Source organism: Actinia tenebrosa, unplaced genomic scaffold (genome assembly GCF_029948245.1).
Source record: "Actinia tenebrosa isolate PJP-AT-01 unplaced genomic scaffold, QUT_ActTen_1.0 PGA_scaffold1__47_contigs__length_23844297, whole genome shotgun sequence".
NCBI classification, from domain to species: domain Eukaryota; kingdom Metazoa; phylum Cnidaria; class Anthozoa; order Actiniaria; family Actiniidae; genus Actinia; species Actinia tenebrosa.
This window is the reverse complement of record NW_028292578.1, coordinates 9,771,041-9,792,628: the sequence shown is the minus strand read 5'-3', so window position 1 is coordinate 9,792,628 and position 21,588 is coordinate 9,771,041. Positions and strand designations below refer to the sequence as shown.

Below are 21,588 nucleotides of genomic sequence, written 5' to 3'. Positions count from 1 at the left end.
CGCCTAAAGTGGCGGGCGTTGGCAACACACCCACTTTCCTAATGTTATTTACTAAAACTTCAAGTTTTTATAAGAACCTTTACCTTTTATGTAACTGCCGGCCCCCGTCAGTTTTATTTCCGTACGTTTGCCGACAAGTAAAACATTGTATATAAATATGTGATGTCTTTTCGAAGTCATATAATAAGCGGAAATCTAGACAAATGGCCCTAGAGGCGAAAGAGGAAGTGAAGTAGGAAGAGTTGAACGAGATGTCGGACTTTAGCCCGCGAAACACAAGTGCTCAAGTGGTGACTTACAAGTGTGCCACACGTCCGTCATAGTTGCGAAAATACTGTCTATTGTATACAGGAAGAAACCAGTTCCTAGGGAGACCATTCCCTTCTACTAACTATGAAGAAACGTGAAACACTCTCGACCTGTCGGCGCCAGCCAGGGCAAACAGACCGAGGTTTTTACGTGTCGTAGAGCAATCAGTTAAAACGTCTTGCAAGCAGCATTATGAGAAAGTTTCATGAGGGATGCCACATTTCCTTGTTTACATGAGTCGAACCTAGTGACATCAAAGAAGACCGTTTCAAATAGGTTCGGCTCATGTAAAAAAATTCGACGTTTAACCTGAGCTGGACCTTGGCGGTATAGATGTAAGCTTTAGTTACACGAGTAGCTAGTAGTTCTGCTGAATGAAATTTTCGTCAAATTAAACCAACGTCCGAAACGTCAGTACAGTTCCAAACATTCTTTCACGGTGTTTTTATTTATTCTTTCTTATTCACTTATGATAACTATTGTGTTGACTTTTTAATTTCCTTCAACTTTCCTTCTTTCCTTTATCCTTTTCTTTCCTAATACTTTCTTTCTTTTTTGCTTATACCACATTTTAGCTAAAAACCGTGTGTGTTTTTATCCCAGATCATTTTACGAGGAAATAAGAGCGATGGCGAGTTTGTATATTTCATTAAGTCAGGACAATGTCGTGTCGTCATGGAGATGAACCTGGTCACCAGGATACTACCATTTGGAGCAACCAAACTTATTTTCCCGCCAGAAGAAGCCGAGAAAAGAAAGGCATTCCAAATGACAGAAAACGACACCATGAAGAAGCATTTCCTCGTCGTAAGAGTACTGGGAAAAGGAGACTTTTTTGGACTAGGAGAACACACGAACAACATGGTGGTAGTAACTGCTGGAAAGGTAAAACATTTTGTGGTTTAACTAGGATCAACGAGACACGCTTTGTAAAGCATATCCTAGTGACCCGTTTGAACGTATGTGAAAACGTATCGCGTAAAAACGTGCCTTGTCGTGAACGTGCCATTTCCGAGCACTCTGATTGAATGGAAACTGTCAAGCGTTCTAATTGGTTAACCAATGCTTCTAGTTTTGTACCGTAACCGTAGTAAATATTTACCGTATTCACTAAGCCTGAGGTAAATAATTGTCTTCGTATAATTTCGGACTTGGATATCAAAAAAAAATAATAATAATAATAATAATAAAAAGTTTTATATATTATATATTATATACCTCATAATCACTGCTAAAAAAAAGTGAATATCGTCTCATATCCAGTGGTCGTTGGACTGATCAGCCGAGAAACTTTAAATTCAAATTCAAAATGATACTAAGAGAAATTAAACTCAACAGCACCAATTCCTTGCCAGGAATTCAAAACAAAATGTGCTCTGCAGTGGCGGATCCAGGGGGAGGGGGTGGTCGAAGGGGTCCACGGAACCCCCCTTGAAGGTTTGATCTTTTAGGTTATAGAAATATGTCTTATACACTTATTTCAATAAAGTTAGTCACCTGAAAAGCTATAAAGCTGAGGCCGACCAGGATTATGGGTAGATTCATTTTACACGTTCAACAGCTTAATAACTGTTCATGGACTTGCGAATCTTTTTTCGGTTACAGTCTCACATCTCCTGAGCATCATCGAGCTGCAGTTTGTTTTAAAAAAGCTTTGTATATATATATGCTTTTTTGATATGAAAAGTTTCCATGATGCTCAGTGATCTCAGCTTTCTAGGTTTTTGTTGACTAACTTTATTGAAATAAATGTATAAATTTTGCTTAAAAGTATCACAAAGATTATATGTTGAACACGAAATGATAAATATTTGCTGTTATAATGTTTAATTTACCTTTAAGTCCCGTTACTAGATAGCAAATTTAGGCGATTAGAGCCAATTTTTTTGTCAAACATCGACTAAACAAAAGAGAATTATACACAGTTTAAGAAACGGAACCCCCCTTTGAAAAATCCTGGATTCGCCACTGCTCTGGCAAAATAGCGTCACTTTCAATATAACATTTAACTGGTTTTTTTTTCTTCTGTAGAGTGTTAGTCTCTTGATCACTAGTCTTATGAACTCCCAGTCATGTTACTAATCAGGTTTCTGACAGGAATGCCTTTTCTTCCTTTCAAGGTTGAACTAATGCATGTACCACGGATCGTCCTGGCGCGAGCCAATCGAGGGATAATACTAACGGAAATGCGTGAATATTTACTTCAATCTATTCCTTCGACCAATCAAATATTCCATAGTTATGTCGACGAAATAAAATGGAAAGCTTACAAAAGGCAGATGATTCTAGAGCTATTAGAAAAACGAAAACGAAAGAACGATATTACGACCTTCAAAGATGTACCGCTGACCATTAGGTCTGCACACCCTGATTATTTAACGCAGTACGCTATCCCACCAAAGCTGTCTATCATTCCACTTAGAGCTTAAAAGTAGCAGCAGACATTGTAAATAATTTAGGATTACATATTTTGATTTTATACAGGAAAAATATATTGGAGTTTTAAGTATTTTGGCTCGTAAGGTAGAAGTTTGTAAATAAAAATCTTATTTTTTTTTAATCCAAAAGGTTAGAGTTTCATTTTCAGATTTAACTTTACTGAAGAAATTTCTGAAATTCGATTGGCTGAGAAGACCTATTTCTAGATGAATTGGAAATCTCTACTTGTGTGAGTTTCTATTTTTAGTTAGTAAATTTAAAAAATCCTTTCCATCTTCTCAACCTGCAGCCAATACACTAGAAACAAGAAAAGCAAACTTCTTATCACATTTAGCAATCAAACCATTTTATCTTGTTTACGAAAAAGAAGTAATCCCAGACCATCATGCTTTAAGGCTGCAACCGACTAAAAAAAACACAGGGAGCCCAAAATTTAGGTACTCACATTTCATCCCCCTAGTCTCAATCTCATTCCCAGAGCCGTTATTTATTACTGCGCATACTGACGTCGATATGCAGTAAGAAATAAGGCCTCTCTTACCCAGAGCCTATATTTCTCGTCGAGCATGCGCAGTAAGAAATAAAGGATCTGGGTACGAGATTAAAGGCCTCTGGGAACGAGATCCCACTGGTTTCTTCGTGATTAACTGAGCATGCCCAGTATTTACATAATGTTTCCTAATAATTTTTGATTTTGGTTTTAATTTTAAAATAATGGTACATTAATACGTATCCTCATGTCATATGAGATTCAATATTCTGATAACAGTCAGGCCGTCCTATGGTTGTCAGTATTTACTGGTGACTGACATCTCGATGTTTATATCCACCTGTTTATCTATTCGTTAACTCTTCATCTACGTCCAAGGAATTTTGATACTACTAAATAACTGTTCATACAAACACGAGAAAATACTTATTTACTATAAATTAAGGTAAGTATGGAGCTCTTTCTTTCTTTCATTTTTTTTTTTCAATTCCTTTTTGTTGCCGAAGTCGTTTTTTATGTACATATTTTTTTCTATTTGATTTTTGTGCGTCAGACATTGTTATGACTATGATAATTGCACACGCACCTTGTCACAGGTTTATAGAGCTAATCTTATATTTGGTGACAACCGACTTTTTATTCTATATCATATGTAACAATTATTCGCCGAAGGCGAAGTGTCTATTGGTGAATATTTACCGGGCCGCGAGTCTACTCATCATAATCACTGAGCCAGAGGGGAATAACTGTTTTATTATAATTTTACATTTGTATATCAGAAAAAATACAAAATTCAGGACATTACTTCCGATCTGGCTAATTTTGGAAATTTTCTAGCAGGGATTATCGACTCAGAATCACTGGTCGCTCGACCAATCACAGCGCGCAAAACTATATATTCAAGCTTAAAATTATACTAAATATTTTTCCCTATTATTCTGTACTTTCTATTGTTTCGTGACAATCAGACATGTTCTGGCTATTTATGCTATGTTGTGTATATATTACTATATTATGTTATACACCTTGTCGCAGTAGTTCATGGAATTAACCTTAAATCTGAAGAAAGCCATTCTCAACTAGACGCTCAACAAAACATTAAAATTTAGTCTTGTTAGTCAATCAAAAACAGGATAAGCCGGTTCTGTTCAAAGCATCCAAAAAGCTCAGTTTATTTCACCTTAAGCTAGTGTTCTATTTTTTTTTCGCAGCTGCTTATCCGTTTTTTAAAATTTATTGCAGAAAGAGTTAAAAATTCAACAATGGATTACGTTAAATGAAATGAAGAAATTCAAACTTCGGAACCTACTTTTGAATATTATCACCATCGCCATCCTTATTCAGAAGTCATCGGGTTGGAATCGGCAAGCGTTCGAGTTTTCACGACAGTCATACGAACATGCGCAAGAACAATGGCGATTTCAGTTAGAATGTGAACGACGAGATCACGAAGAATATCATGAAGATGCTACTCAACTCAATGATAAACTAATGAGAGACATTGAAGATGGAAACAGAAAGATTCAAGAAGGTGACGAGAATTTTCACGAAACGTTTGAAGATAACCGAGAAAAAGGAACCCCGGATGCTGCATTCGCCAAGAGATCTCGGTCTACAGGTAAACTTTGATTAAGGAATATAAGACGCGCGCGCATGTCTCTGTACTGTGATATAAACAAGCTGGGAACTGTAGAGAACTATAGGGACGATAAGCAAGTTTAGGAACACAAGAAGTAGTGTTTTTTTGCTTTTGAAATGCCCGTACAGCTTCCAGCATGTTTATATCACAGTTGAAAGACATAAGTAGCATTTTTATATTGCTTTTATAAAATATTTTTGAGCGAGTGTGTCTCTGTCCTCTGATATAGCACGGTAGCCAGCCAATCAGCATGTTATTAATATCTCATATAATTAAAGATTGGTTATATATAACAGCGTGCACCATACCTCAATGGAATGTAAGCTGGCATTTTCTTTCTTTTACCTCTCGGGTGTACACGAAGAACTCAGGAAGAATATGTGTAGGCACGTGTGGGGGCGAACACTGAAATGCGGCGCCACATTTGGACTTGCTATCACATGTGAGTCGAGTTGTTTGTTGGTTCTATCCTGTGCTTCGAGGGTTTTTCCTCTGGGTTCTTCAGTTTTCCCCCCTCCGCAAAAAGCAACTCTTAAATTCTAAGTTGATCTTCCTGGGAAATTGAAAATTGTGTTAAATATCCTGCTAGGTTTTCCGTCTACCTTCAGAGTGGTAATTGTCTATGGATGCACATTTAAATCAGTCAGTTTGAACAGATTCCTTGATAGTTAAACTAAAATTCTACTTAGATTCTACTTGCGCGCGCTTCTGAAAATCAAGTCTTCTACGCAGCCGCTATTAGTGTCGTCACGCAACGCTCACTCCCTTAAATAGTTATATATTTTCACTATGAGAATTCGCTCACAAAGCCCTAGGCACGAAGGGAATAACTACCTCGTAATCAAGCGCCGGCTAATAGTTCGGGTTTCAAAGATGCAATAACTCGGCAACCGATTCGGGTAGCGATAACGGCGCTGCTGCGCTTGGGGTGTCTCCCTTCCATTAATACCAATAAACATTTACTGAACAAGTTTTCACGTCCCCAGGCGATAAATGCTGAGGAAAATAGGAAGCCGGAATTAAACGAAGGCGTAGAGAAAAGGTGTGCTAGAGAAGGGAAATAACCCCAAGCGAAGCAGCCCCGAAATACCCCGTCCAGGGACAGAGTAATGAAGGGTATTAGATAACCCCATCGAGGCGGCTTAGCAGGGGGAACACACGCAATCGCCGAATTTTGCCAAATAACGAGTTTTTCGAGCGACCTCACCCGCCGCTGAACTTTCCTAAATACCCAACTAACATTTTGAGCGACCTCACACGCCGCTGAACTTTTCCAAATACAGCTGTACCTAACTAACATTTTGATCGACCCCACTCGCCGCTGAACTTTTGCGAAATAATTAACAAGTATATTTCGAGCGACCTCACACGCCGCTGAACTTTGGCCAAATACCTAACATTTTGAGCAACTTCACTCGTCTTTGAACCTTTGCGAAATAATTAACGATTGTTTTGAGCTATATAATATATCTCTCAACTTTACCAGACACCTACCTAGTATTTTGAACGACCAACTTCACACGTGGCTGAACTTTGCCAAATCAATGATCAACGTTTTTCACACGATACTGAATAATGGCAAAAGCAAAAACATTTAAATCGAAACCGTGAGCGACTATAACCAATAAGGTAAAAATGAAGGAGCAACACAGACGAAAAGTATTACCTACTACTTCGGCGTGACCTCCAAAAGTGTCCTGAACGGCCTGTTGCGGAGGAACGGGATTCTGTGCTTCTTCGGCATGTCCAATTTGTAGTAGTTGATTCTGTGGTTGCGGTTTTGGCTGAGGTTGTTGATCGATTCAGAGGCGGCGGGTCGGCCTGAAAAACAGCTTGTACGGTAGCCAGAACTTGCTGAGCTGGTACTTGGGACATAGTTTTCTTCTTTCTCTGTACCTTTCATTAATGTGTCTTAGCTCCCACGGCGCAGCGATGAATGATGTAAAGAATTAAAAGTTTTTTCCATTACTTCTCGTAGAACGCAAACGAGCTAAAATGTGCGAGTCCAGAGAGAACGGGAACGTTTATATAAGAAGTAGGGCGAGAGAATGCATGCCACGAGAACCCGAGACTCATGCAAATAAGCGTTGATGTGAAAAATCTCGTTTTTTTGGGCTTTTCGTGCTCGAATTCCATAGTGAGAATAGCTACTTAGGGGAGTGAAGGTGGCGTTACAACACTAATAGCGGCTGTGTAGGAGACTATTCTCAATCATGTCACGCGTTTAGTCCATCGAGGTTTTGAGCGCGTTTAAGCACGCTAATCATTTTACTAATACGATTGCACGTTATGTCGTATTATAAAATAACTGTTATGAATGTCGCGTTCTGATTGGTTTGGAGCGCGTGTTTTAAAAGATTATATTGCACAGGCGCGCACTTTCCGTCGCTTCATTCCTATCTAAAATAACGGTTTTTGTAATTTGTATTTTATAAAAGAAATAAAAAACTTGCTTGCTGTGCTGTGTGCAGTCATAAAGCACTTGGGGATTGGCAGAACACTCGAGAAGTGTCCAGAAGCATTCCGTTAAGTGTCGTGCTTCTCCTAACACTTTTCTCGTGTTCTGCCAACCTCCGCGTGCTTTATGGCTGCACACAGCACGCGTGCGCGTATTCTATTTCTTCAATATAATATAATATCGCAGTGAACATATCTTAAGACTTGGGAACAAGATTGAACTTAGAGAGTGTTAGATTAGAATGAAAGTGAGAATAACAAAAACTGGCTGACAAACAAAACTACTAGACTCGTTGTACAGCAGTATGTACTAACCATAGGTACTTTTGCTTCATTTCCAGATAAAGTTGTGGTCAGCAAGAAACGAGCAAATAGCTTTCTCAAAAAATAGACAACATGATGACCAATTAAAAAGAAGAAAACCGCAGCATTGATCCAATCACAAAGCATAAATTTGGAAGCCATCAATCTCGTACCCAGAGCCTGCGTTTCTCCTAGCCTGCGGCAAAGAACGGCAACTCTGGCATAATCCATTTTTTGACGCATTCGCAGTTTTCGGGAAGTTAAAATTTGATCACTGAAATCATGCTTTCAAACAGAGTTCTGTGTTTATTTCCGATCCGAAATATGATTTAGAAATCGGGAACATATTTTTTATTTTTGGCGAGTCTTTTAACGTAAGAGATCTTATACCGGAAGTCCAAGAAATCCTGGTCTATGGATTATGCCAGAGCCCTCGTTATTCGCCGCAGGCCAGAAGAAACGCAGTCTCTGGTTACGAGATTGGGAAGCCATTTAAGAGGCCAGGTGATTTGGAATGTGAGCGCTCAATATTTGTTTGTCACAGTGAGAATTTCCAAGTATTTTCTATGATCTCTTGTTAAAGCAAAATATGCTATTTCTAAAATATATTTGACGAAATTTTCCACGGATGAGTTTTATTTTCTTTAATTTCGAATAGTTGTTTGTCGAACCGAAAACCTGCATTGGGCTGAGAAAAGCGAACTGTCCTGGGGCCCACTACACCAGCATCCAATCAGAATGCGTGGGTTTTGAAGCCAATTGTAATATACACCTCTTTTCCCACTTCAATAAAAAAAAAGGTTTGACAAACTAAACAGAGAAGGAGAATGATTCGAGTAGTATATGCCAAGTGTCCATCAATACACAAGGCACACTATGATCATCTTGTGTTTACGTTCAGTGTTTACACATAGACTCTGTGTCAAGGTTTCGCGTGACTAGGTTATAGGGATAATCAGTCAAATGTTTGCATTCGTTCAGTAAATATAATTTGAACATTGGAAACCAGTGTCACCTAGTCATAATATAAACGAGTGGGTTTGGTGGATCAAAGACCTGCTGGGTCAATATTCAATTTATTGCTACCTCCTGTGTAACATGATCTACGACAACACCGAGGAAAGTCGATTTCATTCGCAAAATAAGAACAAGTAAAAGACAAATAGAAATCTTTAAAAAAAGGGAAAGTTTGGAGGTATTTCAAATGAGATAAAAAGATTTTTAAAAAGGGTGGGTTGTTTGTTTTTGTGAAAATCCGGCCACTGCCATTTTTATATTTTTATATAAATGCAATGTTTGTCTGTCTCTATATCTGCCTATCTTTATGTATGTCTGTAGTGTGCTATTGTAAAAGCTATACAGTGATCTAGCAGTCAAATCATAACTGATAACGAGCACTATTATAATCACCACCGACACTATCAACGACTAGAACACTACATCATCAGCACCACCAACAGCACCGTCATCATCTCCACCACCATCATCACCAACAACATCTTCATCATCATCAGCACCGCAACCAACAACATCACCATCCACCACCACCACCTCCACCAACAATAACAGCCATCACCAGTAACAGCATCATCATCATCACCACCACCACCATCATCATCATCGACACCACCTCCAGCACCAACGTCATCATCATCACCACTAACGACATCATAATAATAATATTCATCATCATCGTCGCTATCATTAGCATCATCATGAACATTGGCATCACCCTCAAAAAAAACTCTGTCAAAATCAAATCGTTAAATCAAATCGCTATCATGTCATCCGTAATCATCATCATCATTATCAACAGTTGCGCCATCAAATCTATCCAGATACCTGAAGCTTTATACATCAATATCTATTAATAAATATCTTTTCAAAATGGCGTAGGTATAAATTTAATCCAGAACTAGGTTAAATTACACCTTTGGAAGGTCTTCTTCGTGCGACGTTTTCTAGATATACCAACTAATTAATCCTTTTTTGATCTATAAAAATCCTGAAAAGTAACAAAGAAAGTAACATAGGAACAAGACAAAGCTGCTTGTAAACTACACTCGCTAAATTGAATCTTAGCCAAAACTTGTTTGAGATGTGAGCATTTGATAACGTTCACGTCAGTTGGTCTCCTCTTTCAGTTTATGTACTCTGCCGCGGAAATCGAATCCCCGACGTGTGAGTTGTCGCTGCTTCAGGTGTCGTGTTTGAAGGGAAGACGCCATAATGACGCCCCAGAAAATCAATTCCGTTATCATTGTCATCAAACTATTTCAATATAAAATACTTAAATTGTTATCTGAATGATGGTACCGTCTTACCGAGTACAACCTTTGTTATTCGTGAATCTGCGTTATGTCATTGTATAGTGACAATGGGGAGAAACTAATGAAAAGAATAACAAACTGAACTGTCTTAAAATTTTGCCAATCCTTTACAATCAAACGACGGGTATAATATAAGTGCAACAAGATATGAGCTGTGGTTGGTCCAAAAAATTGCTAGAGAGTATTCAAGCTTTGAATTGGTTAAAAATTGGCTAGCGAGTGCTTGTGTCGAAAAAAGTATTAATGAGTGGTTATTGTCAAACAAATTGGTTAATGAGTGTTTGTGATTGGTCGAGAAAATGGTAGATAAATGTCTGTGATTGGTCGAGAAAATGGTCGATAAGTGTTTGTGATTGGTCGCGGAGGAAATGGTTGATAAGTGTTTGTGATTGGTCGAGAAAATGGTTGATGTGTTTGTAATTGGTCGCGAAAATGGTTGATAAGTGTTTGTAATTGGTCGAGAAAATGGTTGATAAGTGTTTGTGATTGGTCGAAAAAGGACATCAAGGTTCAAAGAAATATAATATTGGAAATATTTTGGAAATATAATATTATTCTCAGAAAGAAATACTAGAAAAAAGAAAAAGAAATATTATTTTACTCAAACTAAGAAGTTTAACCGACAGGTCTGACCAAAAGTATCGATTACTGACGCATGATAAAACAATATGCAATATTATAGTTCTATCACGTGGTCGAGGTTTGTGCAACTGTCTGTACAAACAGGTTCATTTATTTACATTTTAAAATTTTCTTTCGTTTTTATCCATTTTCTATATCTTGAATATCTTTATCGATATTTCAATAATTTTGGTCAATGGGTTTATTTTTTCATACCGTACGAGTTGATTAATTTTTTTAAATTTTAATCCTTTTGATATTAATAATATTAATACCTATTAACTATTTTAGTAATCGAGCTACAAAATTTCAAAAAAGCTTCTCTCAATTTCCTACTGAAAATGAAAAATATGATGGGGTTGAGAGCACTAGTGATGTTTGGTAGAACATAGATAAACGTTACATTAATGGGCTTATTGAGCTGACTCAAACACGAAGGGCACCAATAGACAACTAGTAAGATGACAAAGAATGGTAGCCAACAGATCACAAAGGAACCAATTACAATCGCTAAGGTCTGTGCTGCCTTGATCTCTCGCCCAAGAGCAAGTCTGTTACTAGCTTTATTTCCATCAGCGATTGGAGGGGGAGTCGGGTGGATGGCTTTAGAGGTCGCCTTCCAGTGAGACAACGCTGCGACAAGAACATACGTATATGAAATACCAATAATGTACAAAGGCAGGAAGAATCCAACGACTGCAGCAAAAGTATAGAAATAAGGATCATGCGTTTTTGAACAGCCGAAATTCGTAAGACCAACAAGAGGAGCATTGGGCAACGTCCAGTTTGTCAGCCCTAGAGACGAGATAACAAGGGCGTCTAGCCAGACGAAGAGTAACAAAAAAGTGCCCGAGTTGGTAGTGATGATACGATGGTACCTTTGTGGGAAGATAGTCGCTAAGAAGCGATCCAGTGCGATAAGAGCGAGGTTAGCAAACGATGCACAGCGACATAATAAATCAATCCATATCCAAAATATACAGGCGTTCTTTCCAAGACACCAGCCAGTATTGTGTAGAGTTTGATGAATTCGAAAAGGTAGCGAAAACACAGCTACCATCAAGTCTGATACTGCTAACGATACGACAAGATAGTTGGTATATCGATGAAGCATACGATTCCACAGGATACCACAACATATAGCACTGTTTCCAAGTACGGTGATGATTGATATGACAATCAGGAAAAATCCCTGAGCAAGGTTTTCAACTGTTGTTGAAAGACGACAGATAGTTGCTATGTCAACTATGGGGCTTTGTGTAGTGTTTCGTACAGAGAGTGAAGGTCGATCCATGACTGTTGACATTGGTGAGGAAGACCTCTATCATTCAACTGTCGCTCTTGTAGTCACTTTCTCGATACCTCTGGTTCAGTTCCGCGTACTGCCTCTAGGCTTTATCGCTCCACAGATACTGAAAAGTTACATAATACTGATAGACTAAGACATTCATTCTAGTCCCGCTTTTTACACCCAATCATATCAATAATTATCCCTCTTTAAGTGAACTCCCGCTACACAAACAAAATCCTGAACGAAAAAGTAACATATCCAAGGTGATGTAGAGGGTGTAAGACTACCCTTTCTTGTTGCTTTTCAAGTCAAAAGAAAAAGTAGATTGAAGGTTTATCTTATAGTCGAAACGTTTACAATGTCTGGCAAGAAAATAGGCGGATTTGCTTTGATGAAGATATAAGTTAAACTTATTTATTTCAGCAATTTCATCCAATAAAGATGAAATCGCATATTGCACTTGTTGAACACAGAACTGATGACATCCCGTTTTTAAAAACTCGAGATTCGCCAATGGGCAAATCCTTGTGGGACAAACGAGCCATTTCAATCAATTTGTTAACTACTGTTCTCTTTTGTCTTATAATCGAAAGATGGAAAAAATTTAGTTCGTTTGTTTATTCTTGATTTGTGAGTTTTAATTCATCCTGCATCTTGTGAAATCAAGAGAAATCGCCAGAATAAAAAGCAAATCCGCCAAAAAAGTCATAGCTAAAAAATTATTTTAATCATGAACTCTTAGAACCGAAGTTGTGCCAGAAATTTAGGGAAAAAAGGACAAAAAGCCAAACGAAAAAATCGTCAGGATTTTTAGGAGTAATACGAAACACATAAGAAGATGACGTGCAATAATCAGCATAAGCTTACCTGTTTCTGTCACATACAGGAATCCTCTGTAGTATTGTTCGATCTGTTTCTATCTAGGATAATTATAGGATAAAACGACTCCTGGTTTTCTAAAAGGCCGACTTGAGAGTATTGCCAGAGGACAGGTGTATCAAGGTTAAGTCAGAAAAGCCTTAAATAAACAATTAAAACGGAAATACAAACCGAACGTCCCACCCTTGATGTACGCGGTTCCTAGATTGACTTTTGAGATTTTTTTCTTCTCGCATTCATGAAAGATTTCCGGCTGTACGATTGAACGAGATTTTCCCTCGATACCAAGCTGTCCAAATGCATTGAGTTTGAATTTAATGAACTTTGGTCGAGGTTGAATTGTTCTCAACTTGAAAGATGAATATGACTTTATTCTGAAGGCAAACCAAACAGCTTTGTTGTCAATCACTATAACGCCTGAATGTCTCTTTTATTGAAACAGATGTTTGGCTTGGCAGTCATATGAGAAAACATGTCTTATTCACATGAAAAATACGTCTTATTCAGTCAATGCTAATGCTCGTAGTAATTTCTCGTTAAAGAGTCTTGGGAGTAACTGAGTTTAGTAGAATTGAACACGTCGAATATACGCTAAAAAAAAGGAAGAGCCGACTCAAAGTCGCACAAAACTCATAAAATAACATCATTCGAGTTAACAATAATAAACACGTCATTGAGATAAGCTACCATAAGATTACCACACGACTGGCCGTCAAATAAACTAGATAACAGCTCATTAAGATAAAAAAAACTAAGTTAAAAGAAACTTAAGCCTCTACTAATCTTTTTTATATTTCTTGTTTTTTGAGCCATGAATGATTTTGAAAGTAGGAGGCATAATCTTATTTTTGATTATTGTACCGATAATCAAGTTCCTCAATGATAAACGTTTTTATCACATATTCTTAAAAATAAACCAGAGTGTTTATATTTAAAACTCCAGGAAGTTTGTAATAAACACCTACATTAGAATCGTTGCCGTGGAGATACGACGACAACAAAACTACCGGACGTAAACGTCAAAATAAATGTAATAGTCCTTTCTAATACTAAAATATTAAATTTTTAAAATACTGGTCCTCTTGAATTTTCTTTTAAATACTTCCAAATTAATTTGGACAAAATTGAATTATATGAAATTGAAATTGCGGAAATTAAACTTGCATGTCGTGAATGTCGATAATAATCATTTTCTAAATTAAAAATTTAGTAGTTCCAGAATCGTGATAAGAAAGAAACTTTTCTTTGTAGGATTAATTGGCGAGGAATGTAGTTTCAAAATTGCAAAACAGCGACAATTCAAAAAAAAAAAAAAAAAAGGTAAAAATACTGGCTAAAGATTAAGGCGCGTATAGATACAGCAGAACGTTTTGAAAATAGTAATGCATAAAAATATCAATATTATAACTAATCTAGTTATATAGAAGCGTAATCTTCCTTCCTACCAGAAACCTTACTTCGACATGTCTGGACTGAAAACACAATACCATCCTGTCAGAAAACAGAATAATAATAATAAAATGATGACACTGATTAAATAAACATCATCAAATGGCTCTCATCTCTCGTGCTCTATAGCTCACATCGTGCTTACGGTATATCCAATCTCGCACCCAGAGCCTGAGTTTCTTCTGGCCTGCGGCGAAGAATGATACATGAAGTACATACCTGGCTCTGGCATAATCCATCTTTGGCGCATGCGCAATTTTCCGGAAGTGAAATATAAATGAAAATCATGTCTTCAAAAAGGGTTCTATGTTTATGCTTTCGATCAAAATAAAAATTAGGAATCGCGAACATACTTTTGATTTATTTTGGCAAGGCTTTGAATGCATGCGCACTTATACCGGAAGTCCAAGGAATCCTGGTCTCAAAAAATTGATTATTCCAGAGCCCTCGTTCTTCGCCGCAGGCCAGAAGAAACGCAGACTCTGGGTACGAGATTAGCTTATATCACGGTACAGAGACATGCGCGCGCGCCTTATATTGCTTAAATAATGGCCTTAAATAATTCTCGTCAAATGATTAAATTGCCATCAAACAAATTAATAATATTCAATAATCGCCTTTAAATAACCATCAATTATTGGTTGTTTACCTTGACGAGAAACGGCAAATCTGACCAGAAACCATAATTAGGACAAATATCCTTTCCACTAGCTCCTCTCTTGAACTTGTTAAACACGATCCCTGCCACGAAGTACACCACAACAACCGACACAAATCTACAGATAAACAAACAATAAAGTAACTGTAACCTATGCTGGTAACCTTAAAGGACCTTAAAGTGCACATGAACCCTTTGACAATACTTTCCGTACTGATTTTACACGAAGTAAATAGTTGAATGGTAAAATATTTCTTGATTTCAATGATGCGTATCTAAGTTATGAAGGTTTATACTTCCAATATGCTAATAAGTGTGACGTCTATTAAGGCTTAAATTAAATATACAAAATTGAACTGGTTCATAGAAACAGTATTTAAAAAACATCATTATTTTACTCATGGTTTACATAAAAGCTATTTTATTTCTCCCGCCCACCCCTTTCCAGTTACAAGCCCACATGTTGTATTTTGTTTTTGGCTGAAATGTTAAGGCTAAAATATTATGAAGCCTCCCTTATTGTCTTGTGATCGATATCTTAGGAATTATCGCGCAATAATGGAAAATTTCATATTTGGAGAGTTTGCTGGTGCAGTAAGATTATAGGCGTATAGTATTGATATAAAGATATAATACTTACGTGATCAAAATAATTGATCCGATACTCAAGGGAGAAAAACAGGCATGCTTTGTCTGAAGAGTTGATGTCTGGAGAAATAGGAAAAAGAAAGCGATTTGAACCACGTTTTTTTCAAGGTTGCGTGCGCACCCAACTTGACGGGCCACAAAACTGAAAAAAGGAAATTCAGTAAAATTGAGAAGCCAGTTTTATATTTAAAGAGGAGAATAATCAATTTTATGAATTCTTATCGGAAAAAAATTCATAGCAAGGCATGATAATACTCATCATAAAGCTCCTGTTCTGGTATTATGGCCCGTCAAGTTTCTTAAATTTGGATGCGCACGAAACCTTGAGAAAATGGTCTATATTGAATAAAAAGAGAAACTATGGTACGGTAAAGGCGGAGATATCCTACTATTTGAATGGCCGAAGCAAACGCTTGAATCAAGAGAGAGGCCCAACAAAGTCTATCGCTACCTCACCCCTTTTTTCAATAATGGACATTTCTTTTTCCCGTCAGTAAAAACTTACGTAGGTCCATGATCCAGACCTCTCATCAGCAACAAACAGATCAAGCTTGCCTTCTTCTTCTTCGTTGCAGATAATTGTAATCAGCGTCTTAGTATTTCTGAAGGAAAAAAAAACGATGACAAATTCCTTACACACACTTTAGCAAACTTTATCCAGGATAAGAATTATCAGTTTCGTTGAGAAAACAACGAACTGACGGATGGCATTCGGCGTCAACGTAAATCACGTGCTGTCAAATTAGTGCTTATTCGATCAAAATAGACAGAGAGACAGAAGGATATAACTAGCTAAAAACTAGTGTGAGCTGCGTCGGTGTTTCTAATGAAACAGTAATGATGAAAAGGTAAATTATACACCGTGAAAAGATGAAACAACTTACTGACGTTTCGGACGCTAGTCCTTCGTCGGGGTAAAAGAGGAGACAGAAGGATTTATTCACATTATTTCTAGCTTAGTAAAGGCAGCTTTATCTGTTTTTTTTTTTTTAACTCAATAGGACAAGACCTTCTAGGGCTGTGTGGACTGTACGCGTCGTTTCTTTACCGCCATATCTTAACCATTTGAGTTAGCGGGCGTGAAAAACGCCTAGTCTCTGTCACCGTAAATTGCCCTATTTCACTATGACGTCACATCAAAACAATCTTCAACAATCTATTGTTTAAACGCAAAGGATCATGGTCGTCGGACGGGGTCAAATCTACGCAAATTCACCGAAAATTGTTCTAAATCCCGTATCATTCCACGAAGAGAAGTAGAATAGTCAGCAAACGCTCAGAATATTTTTTAGTACATATTAACACATATCATATCTGAAAACCAGGCCATTTTAGATTAAATGGTTTCGCTAGGAACAAATTTTGTTGAATTTTCTATTGGATTTGCCGATTCTATCCCCGACATAAACAAGCAGTGATGTCATAGTGAATTAGGTCAATTAGGTTTGCAAAAGATCTACGACGGCGACGTCAACTGGAAGTGTAAATTACTTCGTTTTGGGGTTTCGCACCTTCAAAGTCTGTCTTCCCTGTGGATGAGTTAACTTTACTGACAATGTTTTGAATGAAATCTGCAATAAACAGAACCCCAAAGAAAAATTATTCACACATCCGGTTGTCGTCGCCGTCGTAGATCATTTTGCAGATTTTAAATCCCCTAATTAATAGCAAGGGTGTGTTCTCTGACAATATACATACATATTTTTACGAGCACCTGGAAAATAGTCCTTTTCGCAGTGCGCCGTCTTGAATGGTAACCGTGCCTGGGCATCGAAGGGAGAACGCCGGTGACATATGAATAATGGCCAGGTCTCCATCATCGCAAGGTCATCAAACGGTTACCATTCAAGATGGCGCAGGAAACTGCGAAGAGGACTATTTTCCAGGTGCATGGCCAACTTTTACTCACGTGCTCAAATATTGTCCTTTCAGACTCATCGTACATGTACCATCAGATGGATTATGGATAAAGTCTACACTGGACTGGGTACCAATGTTGGCATATATGCTGTCGCCAGCTGAAGAAGAGCTATAGCGCATGCATGCCTAAAAGATAACCAATGCATGGTTCATAATTACAATAGAGGTTTTGCACCATCACGTGCCCACGTCAAAAATACAGCCTGGGCTGCCTGTGGTTAGATGGCAGAACAATGAAGTCCCTTTAACTCTCGGTATTTGAATTCTTTGTTATGTAAAAGAATTGTATTGTTCCTGCCATCTAACATGGCTGCCATCAGGTGAAAAGCAAAACCTCTATTGATGGATTGCAAGCAATATTAAGAGTCAAAAGACAAAAACATGGCGGCCATGGTGGTGCCGTTAATAGTGGATGCTAATAAGAAATCTTTTGGCGCCAACATGACCGTGATGACGTAACTTGCAATCAAGGAATAGGAATGGACTTGAAGAGACTAATAGAGGTTTGCAGATAATATTTTCATTGTTTTCTTTTAAGTCTATTTGGCTCTTACACATTCTTTTTTTCAACCTTTTGTTTCGCAAGTTAACGAAAATTAGTTTAATTGCACGATGGTGCTGATCGAAATTAAGGATGAATTTCACTCGAGTTTCATTTAGAAAAACTCCAAGAACACGAAGGAACATATAGAGGGTACGATGCGTAATAGGTAAATTACGAGCCTTAGATGAAACGACTGAAGAAGAGTGCCATACAAGCCTTTCACAACTTCAAGTCGCGAAAAAAATGAGCCAGCTCAACTAGAAACCGTGGACAGCTGGAGGGTACGAGGGTATATAGAGGGTACGATAACCAGATCAAAAATACAACCACGACCTAGTAATTCGGCCTCGAATTAAAGGGGGAAATGCCTTCCTTCCCCAGCGAAAAAGAATTCAGTAATTACGCTCTATATAAAGCGGTACCTCTATTAAACCTTCGGGATCTTATCAGGTGCCCGCTTAATAAAACGTATCCCCTGAATAGAAGATTGTTTTTACAATAAGGAATTTTACTACCGTCCAACTAGCGGTCCATTTAATGAAGAATATCCGTTTATTTCAACGCTGCAATGAAAGACCTTTGTAAAAATCAGGGCGTTAACCCGCACGACGGGCGTTAAAAAATAAGTGTTATTTTGATACTTACGGCAATATTTTGACAGGAGTTAAAATCGCCTGTTTGTCTCCTCGTGTCGGACCAGGACTTCCCGGGGTTGAAACTGTAGTACTGGTTTGACACTTTATTGTCTGGTATATCCTTGAATCTAAATAGAGATTGAATTGTGAGAGGGTGCTATAGATCTACTAGTTAGTATGGTATGGCCATGGTCGTTGGAAGGTTTGATGCTACATCGTCGCTTGTCGCCTATAGAATGTATGTTTTTATTGGGGGAGGGGAGGGCTAGGGCTACAAAGGGGACGGTCATGAGTAAAAAATTGAACTCGAGTTTTGTAGAGGGTCAAAATTTGTTTTTTTGATGAATAGGTCTAAAAGTTACTCCCTGTTAGGGAAGGCACGTTTTTTATTGGGGGGCGGGGCTGCTGGGGTTCGGATGGGAGGGTCGTTATTAAAAATTTGAAACCTTCGAAGGGTCCGCAGATCTCTTAATTTTGATGAATTTCTTACTGAGCAAAAGGGGGAGGGCTTCCCCTTAGTAAGAATGTTAATCTATAATAGATCTTTGATTGACAACTGTTCAGACTTTCACCGGCGGTACATTCTGCTGACACTCGCTATACGTATGCAAAATGACAATCATTTCAGACAAACCACTAATCCAAAACTAAACAAAATATAAATATAAAAGTGAAGCTAAATTTATCACTTTGGTGCACTTGGGTAGTCTTTGAGTTGGTCTTAATCACTGGTCGGTCGACCAACACAGCGCGAGACATTCTATATTCAAAACTAAAACTATGATATACACTAACGTGTACTGACTGATTCATACAGATTTCAATATTGAAACAAAAGGGGACTCGAGTCCCTCTATTAACTATGCGCCTTAATACGCAGCCCGTAAAGTCATCCACTGGTTATAAAAATGTAAAGCGCATTGAGATATTTAAAATATATAGGAACCCCACTATAAAATGCTAATATTATATTTTTTTACTTATCGCTCTTTTAGCTCTTTGTAGTCACACATAGTTATTTGGGACCACAGAATAAATACCACCACAAGAGTTCTACATATTTCGCAACTATTAAAATAAGACTCGAAATGTTTTCTTCGTAGACCTCTAGGTCAATGACTTTAGGTCGCCTCGGTTATACTACAGGTGCGACCCTACACGCAATGGGTCATGGCCAAATAATTGTTGTAATACAAATAAACATATCCAGATGTAGTTTGATAAATTTGAGACTTACTTGGGTTGTCCATCACTTCGAGCAAGCTTCCACAGGTCTATGGTCCCTTCGTCGGTCTCGCATTTCGCTGCATCGATTTTCTTGCAGTATTCAAAGGTCCGGCAAGTGACGAGAAGAAAGCAGAGTACTAAAACACGAAGTACTTGGCTATAACTAGTGTACATGCCTAATAAACTTAAAGTGGTGGTCAGTACTGAGCTAGTGTTCTTGGACTGTTGTAGGCATATGACTATTTACCAGTAATTATTTCACCGCACAGCCAGGGGTCTCAATGAAGGTAAATCACTGGAAGGGAGGGGAGGGTAGGGGAAGGTGTTCAAATCGTTTGACCCCGTTGACTTGCGATAACAACGAGTTGGACTAGTAGTTTAGAATAATAGCTGACATTTAACATACAAGAGATCTATGTGCTGATATTGCAGGGCAAGGGAGGGGAGGGTAGGGGAAGGTGTTCAAATCGTTTGTCCCCGTGGACTTGTGATAACAAGTAACGAGTTGGACTAGTAGTTCAGAACAATAGCTGACATTTGACATACAAGAGATCTATGTGCTGATATTGCAGGGCAAGGGAGGGGAGGGGAGGGGGAATTGTTACCGAGATATCAGTAGGAGAGTGTTCGAAATGATAGCTGACCTTTGACACACAGCAAGGGATTCTTTTTAATGAAATTGCAGGGGAGGGGAGGGGAGGGGAGAGAACTCTCTCAAAATCAACAGGAAAACAGTAGGAACCTAGGCTTGATTACCAGCCTTGGTGGTTTCAGTGCAACCAATGGCAACGTCACGGCTGAAACCGAGCATAGTATGAAGTATAAGTCAAGGAAACCCTCACATCCTCATATATATTTTTTAACTTGTACTTTCTAGTCAGCCCCAGTTTGACAATCATTTTCAGAGTGGAAAAAAAGAATTAACAAAAAACCAATCACAAAATAACAATAAACAGACAAACACAAATGCAATTGATTTTACATGATCATTTTGGGAGCTTATTCCACACCAGATTGAATTTCCAAAAAAAAAAAAAAAAATCAAATTGATATTCCTGCAGGGAGGAAAAACACAGAACTGAGAGGAAAAAAAGACACACAGGGGAGAAGCATAAGTGAATCAATTGACACACATGATGGTGGGTTTGTATAGGAAATCACACGATCTCCAGTACAATTTGCAATTGATAGGTAGGATTGATGTTTTGAAAGTTTTTAAAATTGGACAAGCCTGAGCCTTTAGGGGAGTACAATTTGTGATTTTCAAAACAGAAAAAAATAAATAAAACCCACCAAAAATGCATAACAATTAAAAACTCTTTAATATTAAATTAATATTACTCTATGACAGCAATTATTGCAAAGCTAACCTGCATAGTGGTTCTCAATACTCTTGAAGTCATTGAAGGATGCTACTCAGGCTAATTGCAAAGCAAACAACCCTTCCATTTTAAACCTGGTCGTAACATAGACCATTATTGTTATCAAAAAATAAAACAGTTTTCCATGTCTGTTACTCTAATCAAAGCATACAGGATGCCGAGAGAACACTAGTCTCCTCTGCAGTGTCAGTGGATCTGAGACTGAAACTAATGACGGCTGCGGAGAAGGCTAAGAGAACACAAGAAAAGCATTGAAACTACAACCCAAAGCAAAGTTTCATCAGTACAGCAGTTTTTTAACTAAGGGACTGGTCATAAAGTAAAGGGTGGTCGGCTTGAAACTGGATTTGAAAGAGCTCTTTTTTTA

General features: G+C 38.0%; 4 protein-coding genes across 4 annotated transcripts; 2 read left to right on the top strand and 2 right to left on the bottom strand.

The window, feature by feature from the left end:
* The first annotated feature begins 208 nt into the window (after window positions 1-208).
* On the top strand, window positions 209-2,842 carry LOC116288589 (uncharacterized). The gene is made up of 3 exons (XM_031695395.2): window positions 209-644; window positions 913-1,194; window positions 2,430-2,842. The coding sequence occupies exons 2-3, from the start codon at window positions 985-987 to the stop codon at window positions 2,736-2,738; spliced, it is 519 nt and encodes a 172-aa protein (XP_031551255.1). The 5' UTR covers window positions 209-644; window positions 913-984; the 3' UTR covers window positions 2,739-2,842.
* A 1,656-nt stretch (window positions 2,843-4,498) lies between these two features.
* On the top strand, window positions 4,499-8,642 carry LOC116288590 (uncharacterized). Its single transcript, XM_031695398.2, has 2 exons — window positions 4,499-4,856; window positions 7,676-8,642. The coding sequence occupies exons 1-2, from the start codon at window positions 4,520-4,522 to the stop codon at window positions 7,723-7,725; spliced, it is 387 nt and encodes a 128-aa protein (XP_031551258.1). The 5' UTR covers window positions 4,499-4,519; the 3' UTR covers window positions 7,726-8,642.
* A 1,905-nt stretch (window positions 8,643-10,547) lies between these two features.
* LOC116288597 (alpha-1A adrenergic receptor) lies at window positions 10,548-13,248 on the bottom strand. The gene is made up of 2 exons (XM_031695405.2): window positions 12,747-13,248; window positions 10,548-12,000 (listed from the first exon to the last, which is right to left on the bottom strand). The coding sequence occupies exon 2, from the start codon at window positions 11,892-11,894 to the stop codon at window positions 10,857-10,859; it is 1,038 nt and encodes a 345-aa protein (XP_031551265.2). The 5' UTR covers window positions 11,895-12,000; window positions 12,747-13,248; the 3' UTR covers window positions 10,548-10,856.
* A 926-nt stretch (window positions 13,249-14,174) lies between these two features.
* LOC116288596 (uncharacterized) lies at window positions 14,175-20,013 on the bottom strand. Its single transcript, XM_031695403.2, has 7 exons — window positions 19,850-20,013; window positions 18,623-18,740; window positions 17,423-17,559; window positions 16,019-16,115; window positions 15,506-15,573; window positions 14,857-14,983; window positions 14,175-14,249 (listed from the first exon to the last, which is right to left on the bottom strand). The coding sequence occupies exons 1-7, from the start codon at window positions 20,011-20,013 to the stop codon at window positions 14,175-14,177; spliced, it is 786 nt and encodes a 261-aa protein (XP_031551263.1).
* Window positions 20,014-21,588: the final 1,575 nt, after the last annotated feature.